The sequence below is a fragment of the Pseudopodoces humilis genome, chromosome 17 (genome assembly GCF_049639895.1).
Source record: "Pseudopodoces humilis isolate 2021_Gansu_Grassland_sample_001 chromosome 17, ASM4963989v1, whole genome shotgun sequence".
Lineage (NCBI taxonomy): Eukaryota > Metazoa > Chordata > Aves > Passeriformes > Paridae > Pseudopodoces > Pseudopodoces humilis.
The window spans coordinates 14111833-14124270 of record NC_142216.1 but is presented as its reverse complement, the minus strand read 5'-3'; the positions used below and the strand labels follow the sequence as shown (position 1 = coordinate 14124270).

Below are 12438 nucleotides of genomic sequence, written 5' to 3'. Positions count from 1 at the left end.
TGCCCCCTGTTTGTCACTGATTCTGAGCAGAAATAAGTCATTAATGTATCTCACCATCCACCCCATATGGCTACACCTGGATTACTGTTGAGCAGACTATCTGTGATACACAAAATAGGTGTTGTCACCTTAGAAAAGCTGTTTAGGACCTGCATTCTCACTTCTAAACAGTGCACAAGCACTTTTCTGTTCCAGATTACTCAGATGCTTAAAGGAGAGCGTGTGCCTCTGTATTTGTGGCTGTAGAGGATCAGTTGCTCTCATTTTCAGTGTTTGGCTCTAAATAATGTCACATATTATATCACCATGAACATAGTCATCAAAAATTCTTGCCAGGAAACCTCGTCACATTGTAAATTCTATTTTCCAGCATGGGGTTTATTCATGTTTTGTTGAAACTAATGGGAGAATGAACCTGGATCCAGTGCATTCACTGCAGTTGCAGGTCAGTTTTGCTCAGAGGAGTTTTTTTCAGTGGGCTGGATCAGTAATGTAGGCTTTGTGCCTGATCTTTGCACAGGAGGGAACAGCATCTGCCCAGAGCAGCTCTGCTGTGCACTTCTGAAGCATCCCAAGAAGACACACTGGTTACCCACTTGTGGAAATACAATTGTAGTTTAGTTCTAAATTCTCTTATTGCTGAGATTGTTTTCATTTTTGCTTCATGCCTTGTTACAAGTACTGCTTGCAACATAAGCCGTTGCTATAATACTGGGAAAAGATTAACACCTAGCAAAATAAATTGAAGTACATATTTGTTTCGAGTTTTATTCCTGGGTAGCTCAGGTGCCAAGCCTCTGTCATGGGACAGAAACAGCCAAACCAAGCTGATGTGCATTTCCTAAAATTGGGGTGGGAGCAGTGCAAAAGGTGCTAGAAACCAAAGGATTTCTAATGCCTAAGAGCATGTCTAGGGATATTGTTCAAAATTCAGTACCTGGTTCTGCCTCCTTCTACCTTGTTAAGCCATTCTTTGTGGATAAGATACTCTACAAGCTGGAAAGAGAAATGCATGATGTGTGAGATCCAAGAGGAGGAGGATTGCTTTGGTTTGGACACACAAATGGCTGCAAGAAGCAAGCAGAAGAGATGGCATTTGCTGTTGGAGTGAAGGAGGAGGAGCTGTTCCTGTAGCCCACTGGGAAAATGACTTTTTTTACTTATGGGGGAGCCAACAGGAGTGTGGATTAGGTGTTATGGAAATACAGATTCCAGAGGGGTCATACTAGTGCTGCTTATGATTTCATAAAATTGTTTTAGCTATTAGTTCATGCAAAAATGTAACCTCATTTATCCATCATTGCCTTCTATGGGATTTTGTGTTAACTAATGTCAAACTTCATTTTCCACAACATGTAATGGAGGAAATTTAGGTAAATTGATACTGACTTTCCTATAGGCTGGGAAGGGGAGTTCTCCTTTGGAGCCCTCTCATTCCAAAGCATTCCTGTTCTCCTGGAGTTCTCCGTGCTGCCCAGGTCTGCCTTCACCTCCTGTGTATCACAAACACAGCAAGGCTCTGCCAAAACAACAGTGGGAGCAGAGAACTGTAACGAGCCTGTGATGTTCCGAAGGTTTCAGGAATGTGAAGGCAGAGGAAACATCTTCTGAATTACTTTTTGGAGAAAAGAAAAGCATCACATGCAGCTAGCAAGCTTGTATTTCTTCCTGAGTGGCTGCCCTCTTGTCTTTAGTGGTGCCTGTGCAGTTTGTTGAGAATGGAACTCCCTGTGCTGTTAGAGGTTTCTTTAAAAAGATGCATTTGCTTGCTGAGGAATAGAAGATATATTTTCCTTTTTGCCTATAAACATATTTGTCTCCTGTTTTTGTATTAGTGTTCTGCCTCACAGAGAGCCACACTGATGCAATATTTAGTCCTTTAAATTCATAGACAAGGGAAGAATTCTGTGCTCAAGAGAACTGAGTTATCAACATACACTGTTTGCAATTCACCATTTTTCTCAGGCTGGTAGTAGTCAAGAAATTTGGATTTCGGCTTTGCTAAGAAGAATAGGTAATTTCCTGCCTATTTCCCTTCTAAGTACAAGATAGCACTGATGCAGATGACAGTGACAAATTAAGTGTTCTTGTGTTTGATTGTCTCAGCAGGAGATGCAGCCTGTTGTTGGGTTTGTATATACTTATTACACGGGGAAGAACTCTGGATGGATGATCTAAGAAAACTTGCACAAGTACTGTCCAAGATTTTCTTGCTGAACTGATTAGTTCCACCAGCTGGTTGCTGTGTAGAAAATATATGTGTAGTTGTAAAATATATGTTTTTTTCTAAAAATAGTTTTTAAAGTGCCTTTGTGCTGCTTTTGCACAGCTGCACAGGACTCTGGTGTGGCTGGAATTCATAGAATTGTGGGGCAATAGAGGCTGGAAGGGACCTTGAGTGATCACTTGACAGTAGTCTGGAGAACCCTTGCTTAAAGCAGAGTCACCTTGCCAGGTCAGAGCAGGTTGCTCATGGTTTTATTCGGTGTCACTTTGAAAAGCTCCAAGGACAGGGACTGAGGACACAGCTCCTGCAGCAGCCTGGGCTCCTGCTTGGCTGTCCTTGGCTGTGAACTGAGTTTCCTTTCAATAAGTTTTAGCCCAGACCTTACACTTCCCTCTTTTTGTCTCCCAGTAGAAACATCTTTTTAATCTGCCATTATCAAATTAACCCTACACTCCTTATCAAAAGATTTCAAACTCCCAGAATTTCAGTTAGATTTAAGACAGCTGCTGGTAGAGAAAATTCAAAAATAAGGGTTCATCTCATTGTGGGCTGTGTGTGCATGGAATAGCAAGGTGGGGAGTAATTTTTATTTCTGTGTATATTAAGCTGAAGGCTTCCTTAAATATTCGTGTAGAATTTTGAATAAATTGGGAGAGGGCTAGGCATATAACAAACACACACACACACACACACACACACACACACACACACACAGGTTTGAAGTATTTTAAAATGGCTAGCACTGTTATATGTCTGTATATTCCCCAGCTGTGAGAGCACTCCTCCTGTCCACTGTGGGTTTTTCACCTTTTAAATGTAACAGGCAAATGAAGCCTTTACATGTGGTTTAGCCTTGGTAACTAGGTTAATAATTTTGTTTTAGATTTAACCCCAAAGTCTAGTCTATCTTTATTTGATTATTACAAGATTAATGAATTCTAAACCTTTTCTCTTTTCCAGGCTTCTCAATGCCAACAAGATCAACTGCCTGAGGGTAAACACGTTCCAAGGTCTGCATAATCTCAAACTGTTATCTCTTTATGACAACAAACTGCAGACCATCAGCAAGGGGCTCTTTGCACCTCTGCGATCGATCCAGACTCTGTGAGTATGCAGCCATATCATAAATGACAGCTCTCTCTTTCCCCACCAAAGATGTTGCCTGTCTTTGCATCTGACATTAAGACAATTTTGGAAGAGACATGCATGTAGCAGCCCCTCCTTTCCTCACTGAGAGAAAAGGAGCAAGAAGTGTTGCATCAGTTCAGCAAGGGCAGGATCGACACAGCCTGCCCTTAGTGACAGAAATGTCAGAACTGTATGAAGCTCAGGCTGTTTGCTGGGGAGATAATGTGTGCATTTGTCTTTGGATAAGATATGAACAGCAGATTTTATTAGGATCATTGCCTAACAGTTTTTAATGAGCCAATGAGTTGGCATCTCTCCTGCCTGGGTCTGAGTCCTGCTGTGCAGTTGGTGACTTCTGTAACCACATTTCAGCTGAAATTCCACTTAAGGGGAACGATATGTTGGATTATTTGATCCATTAAAAAAATCCACTGAACATTTTGGAATTTGAAGGCATTAGAATAGGCATCAGAAGCAAAAGTATAGAAATGATTCAATATTTTGTAGAAGGTCTCATCCTGAAGCTGTGAGTAATAAGATAATAAGGTAAATAGTACTCCTTCAGAGCTGGAGTTGGCAGCCTGATATTCCAGTGTTAAAATATCTATGGGTGTGTGTATATGTATGCATATATATATATATATATATATATATATATATATACATACTGCAGTATCAATCCACACACATGCTATAGTACTGCAATTTTTGTATGCAAATGCACATCTATATATTTTAATACTGGGAATGCATTGGCTGAATTAGTTCTATAAATATTTTAAATCATATACAAATGAACTGACAGGAATGATTTCTTGCAGCAGAGTTTCTGCCACGTCCTCAGGCAGCTGCAAACACAACCTGAATTTCCAACAGATATTTGGCCAGTATGTATTGCTGCAAACCATTAAGGCATTGGAATAATGATGTACAACAACCCCCAGTTCTGCCCCCCCAATGCTTTCTGCTGCTGAGCTTGCTGTGTATGTACACACAGACACTGGGGCCACAGAGAGGGTTCTTTTACAGAGGTATGTAAGGTTTGTCAGGTTAAACAACAGACTTTTTTCATGTTTATAGCCCTAAGATATGAACATTTCCTGTTGGTTTCAGGGGGTTTTGCTAGTGTTTCTGATAGCCCTTGCTTAGAATGGACTTGTCACTTCCCACCAAGAGACTTTATCATGAAGTTTTGATTTGTTCTCCCATTTTTAATACCCAAAGTGATTGCCATCTTCTGTATTTTTTCTAGTTACAAAACCAGAACCAAATTTTCTCTCTATGTGATTCTTTGTTCTTTGGATCTTTCATAGCAGGAATGGCTCTACTGCAACAGGAATCTTGAGTTTTTTCAGGCCCTTTCTGCTCTGTGTGCTCTCCCTTCCCAATCCAGGACAGCCATTGCCCTGTTGTATTTTACACTTATTTTGCTCTGTGACAGTTCATAAATATAACTGCAAACAGAAAAGAAGTTTCTGCAAGTGGAAAACAGTAACAGAGAGAGTTCTTGTGAGGCTATAACTTTATAACTCTGTCCAAACCAAATTGAAACATCTGTCTTTTCTTAACCTGTCTTTGCAGTTATTGGAGAGCTGAGTCCTGCTCCCTTGGAGGTCAGAGGCACTGATGCAAGTTAGCTGAGCTGAGATTAGAGCCTGGCTCTGGGAAAGACCTGGCCAACTCTCCTGACACAGTGCTCAGCTTTGTCGAGCAGAATAAATCAAAACAGCAGCAGAGAAACGCTGTTTCTCTCTGAGATGCTCCAGCAGATTTCTGTTACCAAAGTCTATAAACACCCAGTTTAAATCAATGTTATAATACCTATTTCCAATTTCATAGGAAACTAGTTGAGCAAATTCTGGTGAAGGACAGAGTGAAGTTTTACCTTGCCTAAACATTTCAGTCTTTGAATTAAAACCTTTTACTTCAAGAAAAAATACATAAAAAGGAAGTACTATTACACATGATGAGCGTCTGCAAATACTAATTTCACTCTTGTGAAAAGATTCTGGACTACTTCTGCCTTTGTCCAAATATCCAAGGTGCTTTAGTAAATCACATTTTGAGCTTGCTGATAAAATTTCTTTTAAACCAGGATACAAAATGATCTTCAGGTGTAAGGTGCATTTCTCTCAAAAGGCAGCACAAGCTCTCAGGAGAAACGGTGGCACTTGGGAGACAGCAGCAGGTCTGTGTCCTTTAAAGGGGGCTCTGCTATCTTAATTTTTGTTTCCTCCGTTCGAGGACTTGCTGCAGGCTTAATGAGCTGCGAAATGTGAGCGCTCAGAGAATTCTCCCGTTCACGTGCAGCTCCTTGTGGCTCCCGCCAGGCCCGGGGTGGCTTTGGTTTTTTTTTGGGAGCCGATTCAATTACTCCACTCTTCATATTCGGGAGCTGGTGAAAAAAACAATGATGGAGCACGGTGTCACAGGTCACTCCTGATTAAACATCCCATCCTTCTCGCAGACATTTAGCTCAGAACCCATTTGTGTGCGACTGCCATCTGAAGTGGCTGGCTGATTACCTGCAGGATAATCCGATCGAGACGAGCGGCGCACGCTGCAGCAATCCCCGTCGCCTTGCCAACAAGCGCATCAGCCAGATCAAGAGCAAGAAGTTCCGCTGCTCAGGTAATTCATTTATCCAGCCTCTGCTGCGCCCTCCGTTCAGGGATAAGCAGGTCCAGAGAGCCCGCTAATCCAATCTGTGGGACAGTGTTTGCCGTAATGGATATTAGGGAGCATCTTTGAAAATTAAATTTGGGGAAATTCGGTTAGTTCGACAGAAAGCCAATTACCTTATGGATTAAAAAAAATAAAAAAAAAAAAGAGAGAGAGAAAAGAAAAAAAAAAAAAAAGGCAGCCTATAGCTATCTTCTCTTAAAAACAAAGAAATAAAAGATAATGTTTATTATCTTGTGATGTTTAATCATAAAAAATTACTAAATTACTAAATATTTAAAGAAAACAACGATAGTATATGTGAATCCATGTGGGAAATGTTCTATTTTGACAGGACTGTCATTTGTATTTAAGCAGAGCTCTTACTGACCTAATGAGAGCTGAGTTCAAGTTTAGCACACAAAAAGTGTGCTAAACAAAAAGTTCAAGTTTACCACACCTAAAAGGCTGAGAACAGTAGGAGAGGTTTTCGTACAACTGGCAATGGGCATTTCTGGTCTGGGATGGGAGTGAAGCTGGGGGTGAGGTTATGGTACCAATTCATGTGCTTTCATACATTAATTTTTCTTCCATCCATAAGTAACACACTAACTCAGTAAAATTGCCATCAGAGTTGGTAAGATTTTTGTTTTCAGCAAGCTTTGAATCAAAAGGTGCATAATGATTTAGGCAAAGGTTTTGTGTTGTGAATGAGACAGAAAAATGTTTCCACCTGAAATTAACCTCCAAAGTAAAATAAACAGCTTTTTCTTAATCCTATCTGTTCTTTATTTATGGTTCAGCTATCAGTAAAAGGATATTTATTCCTTGCCTTACACAGCACAGCTAAGCAGATGACTGCTTCATGTGTTTTTTCCTATTGGTTATATTGGTTATATCTATTTTGGATTACTGCATTTTTGTGTACTGTCAAGACAAGCAGGTTCCAGTAAGCAGATCTATTAGTGTGTACTGAGGAGAAAAATGACTGTTATTGATGGAGTACCTTGCGGTGTTTTCTATGAAAATTACTATGATTTTTCTTTTTCCTCTGAAAAGAAACGTGATTAATTGTGTTCCTGGTGGTAAAAGATGAATGGCTCTAGATGGGGATGCAGCATGAAGCTGAGTGGCAGCAGCCCAAAACAAGCCGTTGTGCTTTGTGCATCTCTGTGAGCAACATGCCGAGCTAAACCTTCTCTTTATGGGGGAAAGAAAATAAAGATAACTTCATTTGCAGTCAGCTTTTCTTGGGCAGGTTTGTTAAGGTCTTCAATCCCTTGTGACTCAAGCCACAAAATTTATAATCAGGCCTCAAATTATGACGTATTTTATCTAGGTTTTTGGATTGTGTCCATCACAGTGACAATGTAATTAGCCAGTAATATTCATATTTAAAGAAACTGGAAATGAAAATGCATAAACAGAGTTTAGAAAGGAAAGCAGCCTGCAGAAACAGATCTGCATAAACCTGTACCAAATTTGCCATTGTTACTTTCTTCTGCTTTTATTAATGGGCTAGAGGAATTAATGTTATGTGTGTGCATGCTTTGAACAAAGGTACAGGCAGCTGGAGAAGGCAAACACCATCTGACACCATTTAGGAGAGGTCATAGCTAGGAAGAGCTACAGCGCAGAACTCAGTATCTGCTGGTGCTGAGAACAATATTTTGTGTGAGCTCTTAGCTTGGGGGTCCTTTCCTGGAGGCATTAGGCTGTTTTTCCTCGGGTCTCCAGCTCTACATCTATATCAAAACCACATGGAAAAGGCATAAACCTGACTTATGAAGGAGGAGAGCAGGGATTGAACAGCTTCAGAACAAAGATTTCAGCTGGATGAAAACTAATGCTGTTCAAAAGCTCAATAGAGGAGAGATCCTTGCCTGTAGAGTTTCCAGATGGTGATGGGATACATTCAACTCGACTTGCTGTCTGCTCACATGAGACAGGGAACATCTAATGGTTGAGAAAATCTTAGCTTGTAAATCAGTCCAGGGAACAGACATCCTTGGCACCTGTTCTGCTCAACTTGTCCCTTTGAATCATGACTCCTTCAGGCCCGGCATTTCACAGGAATTTTCCATGTTTTCATTTTGAGGAATATGTTTCATCCCAGGATCTAGCACAGCACGTCTCTGTGCAGAAGTGTCCATGAGGTATGAATCTTCATTTAGAGCATTGGGCAGTGCTTTGTCATCCAGGGATGACACAATCCCACTGGGATGGTAAGGCTCAGTAACGGTGTCCTCAGTGTCTCTGGGATTCTCCCTCTCTAGTTTTTACATCTTCTGCTCAGTGTATGAGAAAACAATTTTAATTTTAAACTCTTTTGTATATGTGCATCTCTTTCTCAAAGGATTCTTTTTTTCAGGATCCTGGTATTTTCATGCAGTTTGTGTAATACATTTAGTACATGTCAGTGGTCAGAAAGTTGTTTTTTGAGGGGCAAATGCAGGGAATGAGGAGTTGGTTAAGGAAGAAATGTGAGGGATTTTATCCTCACACAGTCCAAAGAGTTTGACTTCTGGGAAGAGACGAGGATGTACAGAAAGTGTGAGCTCTGTGGGAGCAGAGGCACTAGGGCAGGATCACACCCAGGAGCAGTTAAGCCCAGGTGAGCTTAATACTTTAACATCAGGGGACGAACAGTTGTAAAGTCATAAAAAGCTGAGGTTGTCCTGAAGTGACCTTTGTGTCTTCCACATTGCTTTTGACAAGGGAACGTAGTGATTGGACAAGAGGGAATGGCTTTAAACTGCAAGATGATTGGTTTAGATTAGAAATTGGGGAGAAATTCTTCCCTGTGAGGGTGGGGAGGCCTTGGCACAGGGTGCCACAGAAGCTGTGGATGCTCCATCCCTGGAAGTGTCCAAGGCCAGGTTGGACAGGGCTTGGAGCAGCCTGGGACAGTGGAAGGTGTCCCTGCCCATGGCTGGGGGTGTGGGACTGGATGACCTTTAAGGTCCCTTCCATCCCAAACCATTCCATGATCCTGTGATCATAAAGGGGACTGTCAGAAGGGACCTATTATGAGAAAAAAAATGGACTGTTCAGTAAATTAAGGGAAGAAAGGGAAGTGCTTTTCCTCTAAGGATAGGAGAGAGGAGTGGTTAGCAGGAACAGGGGAGAAAAGATGAGATGTTTGAAGTTTCAAACATCAGTCTGAAGTGGCAGAGGAGCATCAAGAAGGTAATGTCAAGAGGACACAGAAGCAGGTGGGCTAAATAGAACTGTATTTGATAATTAAATGAAACTGTGAAGACAGATCTACAAAACTTCATTCTGCACAGTTTCCTTCAGTTTTCATCACAGGTCCCCACCATCCTGTTAGATAGCCTCTAGCCAGAAGTACTTACCTTCTTTTTTTTCAATTGATCAGTTTTTTCAATTGAGACACTTTTCCCAGATGCTATTTCCTCCCAGAACCTAATGACTTGAGCTTTTACTGATAACAATGGAGCAACAGCTGCAAAGGTTATGAGAGGCCATAGGAAGGAGCTTCTGTGCAACAGGTAGATAATGTACATAATTCTTTTAAAAAGGAAAATTGGAAGCATTATAGCATGAAATGAAGGAACAGCAGGGAACAGGACATATTTTTGCCCAGGGCTGTGAGACAGGCAGAGCTTTTGAATATACCATCAAATATGTTTAAACTTCAGATTGCAATAGATGCTATTTCCTGTGATTTTTTTGCTTTCCATTTGATGCAGTGCACCACAATAATAACAAATATCCCCCTTGCCCAACTGTCTCTCACAGCTATACAATCTGAGACTAAAAAATCTGAGATGTTTTCTTGAAAGAGAAATCAGAAGTAGAGGTTGTGACTAATTCCCTCTCTCTTCTGTTTAGAAAAGGGAAATACTGTCATTTTCAGTGGCAACGGTGAAATTCTGATGATCATTTTCTTTTTGGCTACATCTGCCCGCTCTGACCACCTAAGGATCCAATGGTGCTTGGCAGCCTTAGGTCACTGGAGGCTCCCATTCTTAATATGAATAAGGGGAAAAAAGATCAACACAAATATCCTGCCCAGAAGCATTTGATTAAGTTCACTACCAAGCAGTTTTGTTTTCTAAGGCAGCACTGGGCTTTAGGAGTAAGGGAAATGAATCTATGAGCAGATTGTGTTGTCTCTGTGGTAGCTTATTGTCACTTCAGGACTTGGCAGGTTCCTTGATTGCTGTGTGACACTGTGTATGAAATCGCTTTTGGAAAGAATTGCCCTTGCATTCAGCTGTATATCTATTTCTCCCTGTGATATGTTTGCATTTTTCAGTATATTGTGCATTTCAAAAGCGATGAAAGTTCCACCTGCTGTACTGACACAAACTATCTCTGATAATGATCAAAGCAATGTGTTCCTACAAACATCACATCACAAAAGCTCTTTATCTTCTAATTCTTAGAAATAAGACTTTTATAAAGAAGATTGCTATTTGAAATACTCTGAAGCGAACCTGTCTTATTGCTTCCTCCTGCATACATTGTGTCTAACTGCCTTTAATTAGTTACTTCAGTTCCAGACAGTTCTATACAATCAAAAGGACAAGGGAAAACAGGAGGAGGAAAATAAACCATCTGCCAGCATTATTCTCTCCTTTTGGACACTACTTCTTGTTAACCCAACCCAAAGCAAAGTCAGCCTTTGTGGTACATTTGGGTCCAAAAATGGCATATTTAGTGTTAGTGTCATTTCTCTCATGTTATCCCCAATTATTAGATGGTAATGTAGCTGATTTTTGTTAGCTCGTAATTTTTAAGGGATTTGATAAAAGCTCCTCTCACTAATTGCAGCTTTTGTCCTAATTCTTTATGTGTCTTTTCCAGTCTCAGTCTTCATACACACTCACCTTTCTTGGGGTACCTGTCTGCTTTGGAACAGAGTTGCTGTTTCTTGCAATCACCTGAAATTTCCTTCTCTCTTCTCTGCATTGTTGCACCTTTAGGAGCACAGAACTGCCATGCATGGAGTCAGGGGAGCACAGGCTGCACCTCAGGACTTTTTGTCCCCTCCCTGTGGCAGTTCACACATTTTGTGTCCCTTGGGCTCCTTGGGTTATCCCCTTCTCTGCTCTAGTGATGTGTAAACACTGTTTAAGATTTTTGAGCTCTCAAAATGAAAGCTGCAATGTGTTGCAATGTGTTAAACCAGTGTTTAAAAGTCATGAAAGGTAGGTGAATTTAACCCAGATCTTACATAATTTATCTGATTGAAACACTCTCCAGTTGTGCCCAGAACTTTCCAATCACTCTGATGACAGCTTTGCAAATTTCTTTCATTTTTAATAAGCAAATAGTCATTTACAGCCCACGGACTCATGCTCCTGCCCATAGCATTTTCTGTTTGATGGAAAGCACAGGTATCCAGTGCTCCTGCCTGCCCTGTTGCAGTGCTACAGGGACACGTTTTTGGGGATGTGATGATCCTGCTTCAGCAGCTCCTGAGCAAGCCCCAAGCCCTGACAGCCCCTGGGTGCTCTAGACCTGTTCATGTTAGTGGGAAATCTCATCTGAGACCAAGCTCCAGCACTTTTCTCACCATGGCCTTGCCCTGCTGTGAGGGAAAGGGATAGGAAGCACTGCTCGTGATTTGAGAAACTGAATTCAGGTATCTGTCTGTGGTTTGGTTTGATTTGGGGTTTTTTGTATGTTCTTGTTTTATTCAGTTGAATTCTGTGTGTTGTACCCCTTTTTTTCCCCCTGAAAGACACAAAGACTCGGCAGAACTATCTTAAGAAACCCTCTGAATATACCAAAACTGGGGATATGTCTGTGGTGCATAAGAACTATTCTTATCTGAATGGAAGGTTGTTTAACACCATTAAATCACCTGCAGATTAAATTCTACACTGAATTTGTAATTATGAATATGAATTTTTCATGGTACACTGAAATGGAGTATATTTGGGCTTTGGTTTGCATGAATTCTTCCTGAAGCTGACATCATTAGAGAACACAATACAACTGCTGTGACCAATAGTGATGGAGCTGGGTTCCCTTGTACTGTGCAAGTGTTGCTGTTGTTAAATTAGACTGTACTGGATTCTCATTATAGCCCTCCCTTTTCTGCACATCCCTGATAGCAGTTGAGATTTTCTTGTTAAAATTTGTGTTAGTTACTCTGAGCCTTCACTAGCCTGTGAAAAACACAGTGGTGAAGGGTTCTGGCTCTGCAGTGGGGGGAAAGAATGGAAAATTTCACTCAAGGAAGCATAAGCTTAACATATAACAGGTGGGTCTGTTTGGCAGAGAGTATGGCTCTTAATAAGAAAGTAAATTGATGTGTTTCAGTTAGGAATTTTATTTTAGGCTGGCTCTGCCTCATTTTATTTTTGAGTTGAAGTAGTCTTCAAAAAATCAAAATATCTAAACAGCTTTGTTATCCACCAACATCCTTATTTGCAATTATAGTAAAG

General features: G+C 40.8%; 1 protein-coding gene across 2 annotated transcripts in view; it reads left to right on the top strand.

The window, feature by feature from the left end:
- The window catches only part of SLIT3 (slit guidance ligand 3), a 465384-nt gene that overhangs the window by 336324 nt on the left and 116622 nt on the right, over positions 1 to 12438 (top strand). For both annotated transcript variants that reach the window (XM_014253183.2, XM_088063492.1), the window contains 2 exons: positions 3188 to 3331; positions 5823 to 5986. In XM_014253183.2, coding sequence (XP_014108658.1) covers positions 3188 to 3331; positions 5823 to 5986 — 308 coding nt within the window. The remainder of the gene's footprint in view (positions 1 to 3187; positions 3332 to 5822; positions 5987 to 12438) is intronic.